Source organism: Dasypus novemcinctus, chromosome 9, assembly GCF_030445035.2.
Source record: "Dasypus novemcinctus isolate mDasNov1 chromosome 9, mDasNov1.1.hap2, whole genome shotgun sequence".
In the NCBI taxonomy this organism is placed as follows: Eukaryota; Metazoa; Chordata; class Mammalia; order Cingulata; family Dasypodidae; genus Dasypus; species Dasypus novemcinctus.
In genome coordinates, this window is record NC_080681.1 from 33,903,409 (window position 1) to 33,915,967 (window position 12,559).

The following is a 12,559-nucleotide window of genomic DNA, read 5'->3' on the forward strand; positions in this document are numbered from 1 at the left end:
AAGACCGCAAGTGCAAACAACAAGGTGGGGGGCAGGTAAGAAAATCTAGAAAATTTTTTAAAGTAAAAAAAATAAAGACCTAGAACATGTTAAATCAAGAATCAATGAATGGCTGTAACACACTGCCTCCCACCACTAAATATCTACTCAAGACATGTAGAAATCAAGCATCAGAGTAAACTCACCATCCTAAACAGATGCTAAGACATGAGCAAAAATTTACAAGCCATGCTAAGAAAATAAAAGAAATGGCCCAAGCAAAGGAATATATCAAAGCCCCAGATGAGATACAAGATTTTAGACAACTAATCGAGATTCATATAAAATTCCAAAATTAAGTTAGTGAGTTAAAAGAAAATATGGCTAAAGAGATGAATGACACCAGGAAGACATTGAACCAAACGACGAGAAGAATTTGAAAACCTGAATAGAAAAATAACAGAGCTCATGGGAATGAAAAACACAATAGGTCATATCAGAAACATATTAGGGGCATAAAACAGTAGACTAAAAATGATAGAAGAAAAAGTGATACAGAAGACAGAACAGCTGAAATTGAAGAGAGAGAAAAGAATGGGAAAAATTGAGCAGGGGCTCAGGAAGTTGAATGATAACATGAAATGCAACTACATATATGTAATGGGAGTTCCAGGAGGAGAAGGGAAAAGGGGCAGAAAGAGTATTTGAGGAAATAATGGCTGAAGTTTTCCCAACCTTCATGAAAGAAAGAAATTTACATGTAAGTCCAAGAAGCACAGCATACCCCAATCAGAATAAATCTGCAAGACCTACTTGAAGACATACTACTCAGAATGTCAAACATCAAAGATAAAGAGAAAATTCTGAGAGCCACTAGAAAGAAGCAAACCATCACATACAAGGGATGCTTAGTAAGACTTAGTATGGATTTCTCATCAGACCACGAAGGCAAGAAGACAGTGGTATGATATAATTAGGATACTGAAAGAGAAAAATTACCAGCCAGGAAATCTTTATCCAGCAAAATTGTCCTTCAAATATTCACAAACAGAAACTAAGAGAGTTCATAAAAAAGAATTGCTTTTGCAGGAAGCATTAAAGGGAGCTCTACAGCCCAAAAGAAAAAGAATACAGAGGCTTGAAGGAGAGTATAGAAGGCAAGAATAGCTGAAAGGATAACCAAGAGTAAAAAGATAGACAAAAATAAAATATGACATGAAAACCAAAGAATAAAATGGTGGGCGTAAATAATGCATTTATAGTAATAACACTGAGTGTGAATGGATTAAACTCCCAATCAAAGATAGAGGGTGACAATGGATAAAAAAAAACAAACATGAACCATCCAAATGCTGCCTATAAGACTCACCTTAGGGAAACGGACTTGGCCCAGTGGTTAGGGCGTCCGTCTACCACATGGGAGGTCCACGGTTCAAACCCCGGGCCTCCTTGACCCGTGTGGAGCTGGCCCATGCGCAGTGCTGATGCGCGCAAGGAGTGCCCTGCCACGCAGGGGTGTCCCCCGCATAGGGGAGCCCCACGTGCAAGGAGTGCGCCCCGTAAGGAGAGCCGCCCAGCACGAAAGAAAGTGCAGCCTGCCCAGGAATGGCACCGCCCACACTTCCTGTGCTGCTGACGACAACAGAAGCGGACAAAAGAAACGATGCAGCAAATAGACACAGAGAACAGACAACGGGGGGGGGGGGGGGGGGGGAATTAAATAAATAAATAAATAAATCTTAAAAAAAAAAAAAGACTCACCTTAGACCCAGGGATACAAACTGTCTGAAAGTGAAAGACTAGAAAAAAAAGGTTGAAGTGTCTCATGGATCTTTCTCCAGAATATACCATGTTAGGTCACAAGGCAGGTCTCGGTAAATATAAACAAGATTTAAATTATACAAAGCACCACCTCAGATCATAATAGAATGAAATTGGAAATCAATAATAGACAGGAAAGAGGAAAATTTGCAAATATGTAGAGGCTAAACAACACACTCCTAAACAATCAGTGGGTCAAAGAGGAAATTATAAGTGAAATTTATAAATATATCGAGACCAATGAAAATGGAAACACAATTTATCAAAACTTACAGGATACAGTGAAGGCCGTGCTGAGAGGGAAATTTATAGCACTAAACACATATTTAAAAAGAAGAGTTCAAATCAAAGATCTAACTGAACAACTGGAGCAACTAGAAGAACAGCAAACCATTCCCAAAGCAAGGGGAAGGAAAGAAATAAAGATTAGAGCAGAAATAAATGAAGAACCAAAAAAAAAAAAGGAAATCAACAAAACCAAAAGCTAGTTCCTTGAGAAATAAAATTGACAAATCCTTAGCTAGACTAACCAAGAATAAAAATGATGCAAATAAGTAAAATCAGAAATGGAAGAGGGGTAGTTAAAACTGACCCCAAATAAAATTGGGTTTCTAAGTTTCCCTTTTTCACAAAAAAATATTTTCCTAAGAAGTACCTAGAAACTTAATACCAATGGGTTTTATTTCTCTCCCTCCCTAAAATTAAGATTTTACATTTTTATTCTACATTGTTCAACAAGGAAGTCTTCTTTTTGTGTTAGAAAACCTTTCATCAGGAAGAAAGGAAAAAGAATGCTCTAGAACTAGATCTGTGGCAAGGGATATCAGTAGAAAGGTCAAGAGTTGAAGGGACGCAGAAGGTAGTCATTGAGGGGACAGTTTATAGGGGAAGATACATGTCTCAGACTGTGAGTTAGCCTTAAAAAATAATTTTCTCATGGAAAACTAGGTTATAGTTCTCATAACTAGGTTATAGTTCTCATAACTATGAGCTGTCCAAATGGCCCTCAGTAGATTTTTATTTTGATTGCTATTCACATCAAATAACTAGTTGTAATAATAAAAACAATATATTCTGCTCAGTAAAGACAGAGGTCTTTGAAAGAGAAGGACCACCATGTCTTATTCATATTTGTTTCTGCAGCTATCAATTCAGGTTCAGTTAAAGTAGGCAATCAATAAATGTTGATCCAAATAACTAATTCTTTCATTAATTCTTCTGAACAGACTGGATTATGGACAGAACTTGGAAAAATTGAGAATAATTTCTTAAAGCCACTCCATACAGGACTTAATATGTCAAAAGCACACTATGAAGCAGAAATTAAAAATAGCCAAGAAAATAGCCAAGGTTGGTAATATGTAATTTATTTTCAATTAAGTCTGAAAATAAAAATTTTAGATGTTACATTTATATTCAAACCAATTAACTTATTTTATCATGTACTTTAATTCAGTAAATAGCCAACTGACAAGAACATGACAGCCAAGTCATATTCTATATAATTAAAATGAATTTTAGCAGCTCTATAAACCAGTTAATGCTGAAATTGCAAATAGTTGGGTTATCAAAGACTAAACCAAATTGAAGCATGTTCTGGTTTAAGGCCTTAAGTTGATTGATTTTCTGATTGTATTATAAGTATTTACTTCTCTTGGAATACCATTGTACTCCCTTTGGTATTTCTGGGTTACTGTCCTTTTCCTCCAAGCAAATTTGTACAGATGAAGAAAAAAAATTTTTAGAACCAGAGTTACTTTGTCAGCATTAAATTATCTTGTGATCGCTTCCATATAGTTACAGTGGTATTTCCATAGGCATTACTAGAAATCTTGTCTTTTTTAGTGTGATGGGTATAATTCTGATTATATGCTGATAAAAAAACTTTATAAATTTTCATTTCCCTGTACATGCCAAAATAATGCCACTTACCTAAAGAAGCATTAATTTATACATTAGAGAATGCAATTTTTAAAAATTTTATTAGAAAAATTAAAGGTTTAGAAAACCTACGGAATGCTTCATGAATTTGTATATCATCCTCATGCAGGAGCCATGCTAATCTTTGTATGCTTCCAAATTTAATGTATTTGCAGCCAAAGCAAGTACATGGACACAGTTTCGGTATTTAGTTTTATTTGCTTACAGCTTGATTTAAGCATGCCGTGAGTTGTTAAATAGTAAGACTTAACTTATACAAATAACTTACTTTTTTTTAGTGAATGATGAAAACTTTATATAGATTAGTGAAATCTAAGAGTTGTTTTAATGTAATTGTTATGTGTGACCAGTGATTTTTTTCCCTTCTTTTACAGAAGTCCAGAAGAGTAAAGATCTTTGTTCTGTAACAGTAGGCGGGGAGGAGATCCCTAACATGCCTCCTGAAATGCAACTTAAGGTGGGCTGAAATTTTCTAAGTTTTTCAAATTATATCCAGCTAAAGACTCTTCTTTATTTTGCTTTGTTTTTTATTAAAGGTAACATTAATAAAACTAATTTTCCTTGGATTTGCAGGTCCTACATTCAGCCCTTTTTACATTTGATTTGATTGAAAGTGTACTAGCTCGAGTAGAAGAACTCATTGAGATAAAAGCAAAGTCTACCTTTGAAGAAAATATTGGGATAAAGTGGGTTCCACCTCCTAAATAAAAACTAGTAAAATATTTTCCATTATGACTTATTTAATAACTTTATAAAAATTTGTCTGTAAAATATTACTTCTAGAAAAATAAAAATAGCTTTCATCATTTATCAGTTTTTTAAATGACATGGATCATTAGTTTTGTTTGGTTTTACAAAGTTATCTCATCTACATGGTAAATAACCCCCATATATGTATTCTAAATACTTTTAAAATTCTACTACAAACTAATTTTGTATTATAAATTTCATAAAATGTAGTTGAATTACCTTTATTCATTCTTGTAGATGTGGTGAATTCGTAAAAATATTGACACAGCTTCTGTTCCAGATAAATGCAGTTTTAGTTTCCTTGACTACTCAAGCAAATACCATGCGTGGGTCAGCTTAAACAATGGAAACTTATTAACTCACACTTTTGAGGCTAAAAGAAAGTCCATATCAAGGCATCATCAAGGCTATAGTTTCTTCCCAGAGATTGAGGTTCGGGGGCTATCAGCAATCCTTGTTCTTTGGCTCCTCTGTCACATAGCATACAACATGGCAGCCTCTCCTGGCCTCTCCACTCTCTTTTGCATTCCAGTGAATTTCAGCATCTGGCTGCTGCCTATGGCTTTTTTTTCTGTCTTAATTTCATCCCACTTAAAAAGGACTGAGTGATAGGATTAAGATCCATCCTGATTGAGGGGGGCTAACTTCATCAAAAAGTTCTAATTACAATGGGTTCACACCAGCAGGAATGGATTATGTTTAAGACCAAGTTTTTCTGGGGAAACATACAACTCCAAGTCCCCACAGATGCTATTTTAGTTTCCTGGCTGCTAAAGTGAATACTTTATAATACTTTTCTGTTGACTTAAACAACAGAAATTTATTGGCTCATGGTTTTAGGGCTAGGAAAAGTCCAAAATCAAGGTGAGCTTTCTCCCAGAAGACTGGTGTTCTGTGGCTGTCTGCTGGCAATCCTTGGTCCTTGGCTTTTCTGTCACATGCCACTACAGATGGCAGCATCTCCTGGCTTCTTTTTCTTCGAGGATCCGTTGACTTCCGACTTCTGGCTGCTCTGCCTGTGACTTTCTCTCTGTGGACTTCGCTACGAGGTCTTCAGTAATAGGACTAAAAAACCCATTCATACCCTAATTTAAGTAACCTCGTAAAAAGATTCTATTTATGGTTCATGCACACAGGAGTGGATTAAGAACATGTTTTTCTGGGGTCACAGCTCCAAGCCACCACAAATGCCATGTTACATTTTAGAACTCTCAATGTCAAACTGCCTATCTCATCACTATCAGAACATAGAGAAAAATCTTTTCATCTCAAGCCATTGAAATCTGCTTCTCTTAACTCTCCTCTCCTTTCCTGCCTCGGGAAGAGTCTTAGGAGATAGAAGCCCATCACCACTTCTCCAAGAGAAGTAACAACGTAGAAGCTTCTACCAAGATTTAGAAATACTGGCTGCCCTAGTGAAAAACCTTTTACAAAGTGACTTCTTTAGTCTGAGTATCTAGTTAGAAAATTCTGTATTTCTATTTCCTAGTAAGTATTTGTCCAGCTTGATTGGTATCATAAAGAAACTACACAAATTTTTTTAATATATGTATGTTCCAGTTTTTTTCTGAACCTATTTAAAGAATGACAACACAACTCCTTAAGATACGATCCTTTTTAACTATATATTTTATTTCAAATAAATATAAAAATATTTAAAGTAAATGTATTCAAATATTATGGTTGAACAGGTTTAATTTAACATTTTTCCAAAAGAACATTTATAATTGATACTCTGAGTTTCAATTATTCAGCTTTATCTTCTGAAGTGTTTTCCAAACAGGACTTTGCTCAGTGATGTAAGCTTTAACCGTTATCATTCTGTAGCAGATAGTATCTATGTATGGTTTGGAGGTGGTCTGAAAAAAGGTAAAAATTCACATTATTTTCAGAGATAAGATATTTTTACAGGCACATCAAAAAAATGCCTCAGGGAAGCGGACCTGGCGCAGTGGTTAGGGCATCCGTCTACCACATGGGAGGTCCGTGGTTCAAACCCCGGGCCTCCTTGACCCATGTGGAGCTGCCCACGCGCAGTGCTGATGCATGCAAGGAGTGCCATGCCACGCAGGGGTGTCCCCCGTGTAGGGGAGCCCCACGCAAAAGGAGTGCACCCCATAAGGAGAGCCTCCCAGCGTGAAAGAAAGTGCAGCCTGCCCAGGAATGGTGCAGCACACACACGGAGATCTGATACAACAAAAGAAACACAGATTCCCGTGCTGCAGACAAAAGAAGACGCAGCAAATAGACACAGAGAACAGACAACTGGGGCGGGGAGGGGGGGTAGAAAATAAATAAAAATAAATCTTTTTTAAAAAATGCCTCATTCAACAAATATCTCTTGCACACCTACGTGCAATGTTATAAAGAAAATTCTTCAAGGAATTGTAAGCATGCAAACCAAAATTTAGAATACTATAAGAATTTGGAGCAGATGTGGCTTGAGCAGTTGAGTGCCTGCTTCTGACATGGGAAGTCCTAGGTTCGGATCCTGGTGCCTCCTACAAACAAGAACAACACAAGCGAACAAAAAAAACCAACTCAAGGGAGCCAATGTAGACTCAGTGGTTGAGTGCCAGCTCCTCACATATAAGGTCCTGGGCTCAATCCCTGGCCCCAGTACCTAAAAAAATAATTTACTTAATGGGGATATGTTCCACTCGTGAGGATAGGAAACAACTAATTCTGCATGGAGGAGTTGGGATTGTCTGGGCACACTTCACAGAGGAGGACACGCATGAAAAGAAAGTATACAACTGGTGGAGAGCATTCCACAAAATAGTATGTATGCACTCTGAAACTTCATGACTGCAATCTGACCAATATTTATATTTAGAATTTGAAGAAGATTTAAGTAATCAATTGAACCAACACAAATGTGTGGCCAAATACTCTTGGCCCAACATGAGTCATACAAACTGGTGGTGGCTACCTGAAGTAAATTGAGAAAGCTTCAGAGACTGAATCAATACTTGGGAAAGAGCGGCATGCTGAAATAGCAACATCTCCAAGGGAAATAGAAGCAGGGTTATTTGTCAAGTCTGCTCAAGAGGGTATGCAATTTGAAGTGAAGAATCGTAAAGGGTATGTGTATATGGTTGCATATATGTCATTTTTTGCAGGTTTGACTTACCTTAGCTATAGTGCACATAAGATTAATAGTGTTTACTGTGTTATGTACTGGAAGTATCCTTAAATTACTACCCAGGAATCTGAAAAACAATTCATAAGTGTTAAAGAGATCATATTACTGATTTGTTACCTTAAGTAGGTAGAAAAAGAGACAAACCTTTATTGTTTGTTGCTCATTTATTCATTCCTTTGTAGCCGGAACTTAATTGACTAAAATGTTCATTTTTGGTTAGTGTTTCAGAGGAATACCCTAAATTGACTTAAACTCTGAAATCTTTCACACTGGATTTACAGAATAGCTGTCTGGCCTGTGTTTCATTAAATGACAGGCCAAGTTTTTATCTTCCAGCAAAACAAAACTCACCTGCCTAAAAGAATTTAAAACTGACATAAACACAACAATTTAAAATAAGTCTGTGGTGCTATAAAGTACCTTTGCTGAATCCTGAACATCAGCTTCCATTCCTCGGGCCCATGGAGGGCAGCAGACAGAACCAAAAAACTATTCTGGTGAATGTTTATAAACTTCTCAATTTTGGCTAGAAATACTTCTTCAGCTGACATGAGGCATTCTTTAGCATCCATTAATAAAAATGCAACACCTAGGGAAGGTGAAAGTAATAGAAAATGTATTTGTCATATAGATCAAATTTTGTTGTAAATGCAGCAAAATCAATAAAAACAGCTACAAGTATAACATAAAAGATGTGCAGCCCCTAAACAACTACCAATAAGAAGTAATTACCATAACAAAATTCTTATGCAATAAAATAATTTGTGGTTCTTTAAAGTGCTCTATGCAAAAGAATGACTTATTCTCAATATTTAAGGGGAAAAATACTTTTGTATTCAGAAACCTTTTTTTTTTCATATTAAGACACTGTCCACATGAAGGTAATGCTTAATTTTAGTTGAAAGATTAATTATATTTAAAAAGTCATTTTTCCATGTTAAAATGATTTTAAAAAGTTGGAAATCAACAAAAGAACAAAGGTAGTCTTAAGCAAACCTTCAATTATTTCTTATTGGAGAAACTTTTCTATAAGAACACATACTGATATATAAATTAATACAATCAGCAGATTTCTGGGATCCAATTAAACAGTATCAGGCCTATAAAGAACTGTCCTAAAGGGAAACTATATCTAAAAATTACAGCTCTTTAAAAGATGTGTGGAAGACATAATCTGAGAAAAGTGACTGTGGCTATATACTAATTGAGTGAACCTGAAACAATTTATATAACTTCTCTGAGCCTAAGTTTCCTCATTCACAAGACAGGAATAATCATTAGGTTTGTTAGAAGGATTAAATAAACTAATGCCTATGAAATGGCCAAGACACATGGAAGGTATGCACCAAAAATATTTTACTTTTTCTAGAAGGGGTCTCTATTCTGCCAGGAAGGACAAGTTAGGGCAGAACCAATTTCAACCTGGAGGCCAGTTTCTAGGGGCTTGTGAAAGAGTCTCTCTTCCAAAACCTATACTAGAATAGAGGTCTATTTGAAACCCTCCTGATAAAATCCTTTACCCCTACCTCTTTTGTCACTTCTATCACATCTCAAGCAGAAGTGGATTTGTTACCTTCCTATTTCCCCAGCCTTTTCTTACCCTAATCTAATTCCTTCCCATCCTTTGCCCAGGACTCAAACAGTTGGTTCAATTTTATTATTCCAGAAATATTACTTTGCCTCCATATAATTCTTTTAGTTAGTATTTGTTTATATTTTCAGCAAACTCATGTATAAAATCAAGAAAAACATTCTTCTATAAACATTTATTATATAGAGATTTTAACCATTGTTGGGATGTTTGCCTCTTTGTTAATACTTTATTGATGGTTAAAAAAGTGACTTTGTTCTATTTCTTAGTTTCAAAGCAAAAAGTTTTCCATCCTCTTCAAGCATCCACTAGCCCTGCTTCATTTTGTCTCTCAAAAGAACACCCTAAGTTTATTACTTGGTTAATGAACTAGAATATTGTTAGAATTTATACCCACATATTTTATAAGAAATATAAATCATTGCAATTAGCAAATATACTGTACCAGAAAGAGAAAATATAATTGATCCATTTTCCACTGTATCTGAATACCGAACCTTGTGGCTTCGATTTTCTAAGGCAGTTGCAATTTCATAACTCTTTTAAAAAAATTTCAGAAACAGAAATTTAAGATATGTTTACAATGATTTCTTACTGAAGCTTGTGAAAAAATTAGAGTACATTTATTAGCTTGTCTTATAACTATTCCACTTTAAAGATTCATTCATCAAAAGAGAAACTAGGGGAACGGATGTGGCTCAACCAATTGGGCTCCTGTCTACCATATAGTAGGTCCAGGGTTCTATGCCCAGGGCCTCCTGGTGAGGGCAAGGTGGCTCACATGGAGTGCTGGCCCACGCGGGAAAGCCGCCCCCCGTGCAGGAGTGCTGGCCGATGCAGAGAGCTGGTGCAGCAAGATGACACAACAAGAGACACAGAGGAGAGAAAATAAGAAGACATAGAACAGGGGCCTGAGGTGTAAACAGGGGCAAGAGAGTAATTGCCTCTCTCCTACTCCAGAAAGTCCCAGGATCAGTTCCTGGAGCTGCCTAATGAGAATACAAGCAGACACAGAAGAACACACAGCGAATGGGCAGAGAGCAGACAATGGGGGGAATGAGGTGAGGGGAAGAGAAATAAATAAATCTTAAAAAAAAAAAAAAAAAAAAAAACTAAACCTCCTCTCTATAGAGGAAAAAAAAAGTTAGAAATTTTTTTTAAATGGAAGGGCAAAATATATATTTCCGCAATACTATATATTTAGAAATGAGCTGTGTACTACAGTTATTTGTGTTATTTAGGGACAGAAATTAAGGGCAGTATTAAAGCTCTAATTGAACTACAAGAACCAGAAAAAAAAATGCAACTGCTTTTTAAAAAAACAACTGATGAGCCTACCCCAATCAAGATGGGAGAGTAAGAAGCTTTGAACCACCACCAAACTGGCAGAACTAGCTTTCTTAAAGCTCCAAAATATAGTTAAAGGATTGCAGTACCAGGACTAGTGCTGAATTAAAAAAAAAAAAAAAAAGGCAATTTATCTTACGGCACACTAGCTGGCTCCAACCCACTCCCTCGCCAATGCAGTGTGGAGCCAGCCTAAGTTCCCAATTTGAGTCCCTGGTTCTGGACCTGGAAGAAGCAGAGCAACCTTTGTGCACATACTAAGAACATGTATATTTGCCTTAATCTGTTGGTAGAACATTCATCACCGGCTTGTCATTCCAGAACTTGCCCTGCTTATAGAAGGTACTTCACAGAGCTCACTTACAGAACTCTGTGGGAAAGCAGTCAGGCCGTGGCTGCCTGAGGCAGGGATTGCTAGGCTGTAGGACAGAGTCCAGTGCACAGAGCTGTGAGGAAACTATTTCCTAGGGAAGAGAGGACATTCATATCCATGTAAATGGGGGAATTCCCTGGACTACACATGCATGTCCAAGACAAGAGCCATGTGCAGAAAGGATCAGAAAAGTCCCTTTACTTTGGCCTGGAGCTATTCTCTAAATTATATAGATAATCTCTGAAGGAGGGCACTCACACAGGTCAATCTGCAAAAGCTGGGAAGGGTGTTTTCTTTATTTCCTTCTCTTTTGTTTGTTAGCCCATAGCATTCAAGCAAAGTTCTTTCATAATATTAGCTGGATACAAGTTTAAGGAACAGATGCCTCAGAGTCTAATTTCCAGTGATAACATTGAAATATCAAGCTGTCCAGGAGACCACAAAAGATTACAAAACATACAAAGAAAGAAGAAGTGATGACAAAATAGAAGATTAAAACATTAGGAACTATCAATGAGAAGTGCCAGACCTGGGATATACCAGACAAAGATTAAAAATATTAGTTCTAAATATGCTCAAAGAGATAAAGAAAAACATGGACAAAGCACTAAATAAAAACAAGAAAACGAGATGAACACAAAGATAATATATCAATAGTGTGATAGGCTAATATGTCAACTTAGCCAGGTAATGATGCCCAGTTGTTTGGCCAAGAAAGCACTGGGCTAAGTGTAATATAAGGGCATTTCATGGACTTTAATCATCAGTAAGTTGATTGCATAGATGGTTGATTAGATCTACAATCAACTGAGAAGACTGCCATCAGCAATGAGTGACATCTCACACAATCAGCTGAAGGCCTTAAAAGGAGAAGTGATTTCAACATGCAGAGAGAGAATTCCCCATCTCTACTTCAGATAGCCAGAGTCTCCTGGGGAACTCAATGAGGTCCTTCACTGGAGTCCTTGGCTTGCAGCCTGCCTTACAGAACTTGGACTTGTGCATCCCCACAGTTGCGTGAGACAATTTTATATAATCTCATACTATTTACAGATATCTCCTGTTGGAAATAGACCACAGTAACAGAAATTTAAAATTCAACAGATTGGAGCTGGCAGAAGAAACAATCAGTGAACTTGAAGAAAAGACAATCAAAATCATCCAGGTGAGAAGCCGAAGGAAAAAGAGTAAAGTGAACAGAGTCTGAGGAACCTGTGGGGACACCATCAATCATACCAATATTTGCATTGTAAGAGTCCGAAAAGGAGAAGAAAGAGAAAAAGGGAAAGACAGACTATTCAAAGAAATAACAGCTGAAAACTTCCCAAATTTAACCAAAGATATGAATATATACATTCAAGATGCTGAATGAACTCCAGGTAGGAAAGCCCAAGTAAACCTACACTGCAACTTATAATCAACCTGTCAAATGCAAAAGATAAATAGAATTCTGAAAGCTGCAAGAGAGAAGCAATGTGTTATGTACAAGAGTACAATGAAGCCTCAATAAGATTTAAGTGATGATTTCTCCTCAGAAACTACAGAGGCAAGAAGGCAATGTGATGACATACTTAAAGTGCTGAAAGCAAAACCTGCCAGAAAAGAATTCTAT

The 12,559-nt window shown here is 36.7% G+C and overlaps 2 protein-coding genes and 1 pseudogene across 7 annotated transcripts in view; 1 reads left to right on the forward strand and 2 right to left on the reverse strand.

Moving 5' to 3' along the window:
- The window catches only part of GLMN (glomulin, FKBP associated protein), a 54,484-nt gene extending 49,935 nt beyond the window's left edge, over positions 1 to 4,549 (forward strand). For all 6 annotated transcript variants that reach the window (XM_058303177.2, XM_058303174.2, XM_071217258.1 and 3 more), the window contains 3 exons: positions 3,027 to 3,150; positions 4,116 to 4,198; positions 4,315 to 4,549. In XM_058303177.2, the coding sequence (XP_058159160.1) occupies positions 3,027 to 3,150; positions 4,116 to 4,198; positions 4,315 to 4,449 (342 nt within the window). In that variant the 3' untranslated portion in view covers positions 4,450 to 4,549. The remainder of the gene's footprint in view (positions 1 to 3,026; positions 3,151 to 4,115; positions 4,199 to 4,314) is intronic.
- LOC111763476 (U6 spliceosomal RNA) lies at positions 3,806 to 3,905 on the reverse strand (annotated as a pseudogene).
- Positions 4,550 to 6,097: 1,548 nt separating the features above from the next.
- The window catches only part of C9H1orf146 (chromosome 9 C1orf146 homolog), a 34,375-nt gene continuing 27,913 nt past the window's right edge, over positions 6,098 to 12,559 (reverse strand). Inside the window, exons 3-6 of the mRNA XM_023587975.2 lie at positions 9,673 to 9,766; positions 8,057 to 8,225; positions 7,625 to 7,703; positions 6,098 to 6,350 (exon numbers count right to left, since the gene is read on the reverse strand). Coding sequence (XP_023443743.1) covers positions 6,234 to 6,350; positions 7,625 to 7,703; positions 8,057 to 8,225; positions 9,673 to 9,766 — 459 coding nt within the window. The 3' untranslated portion in view covers positions 6,098 to 6,233. The remainder of the gene's footprint in view (positions 6,351 to 7,624; positions 7,704 to 8,056; positions 8,226 to 9,672; positions 9,767 to 12,559) is intronic.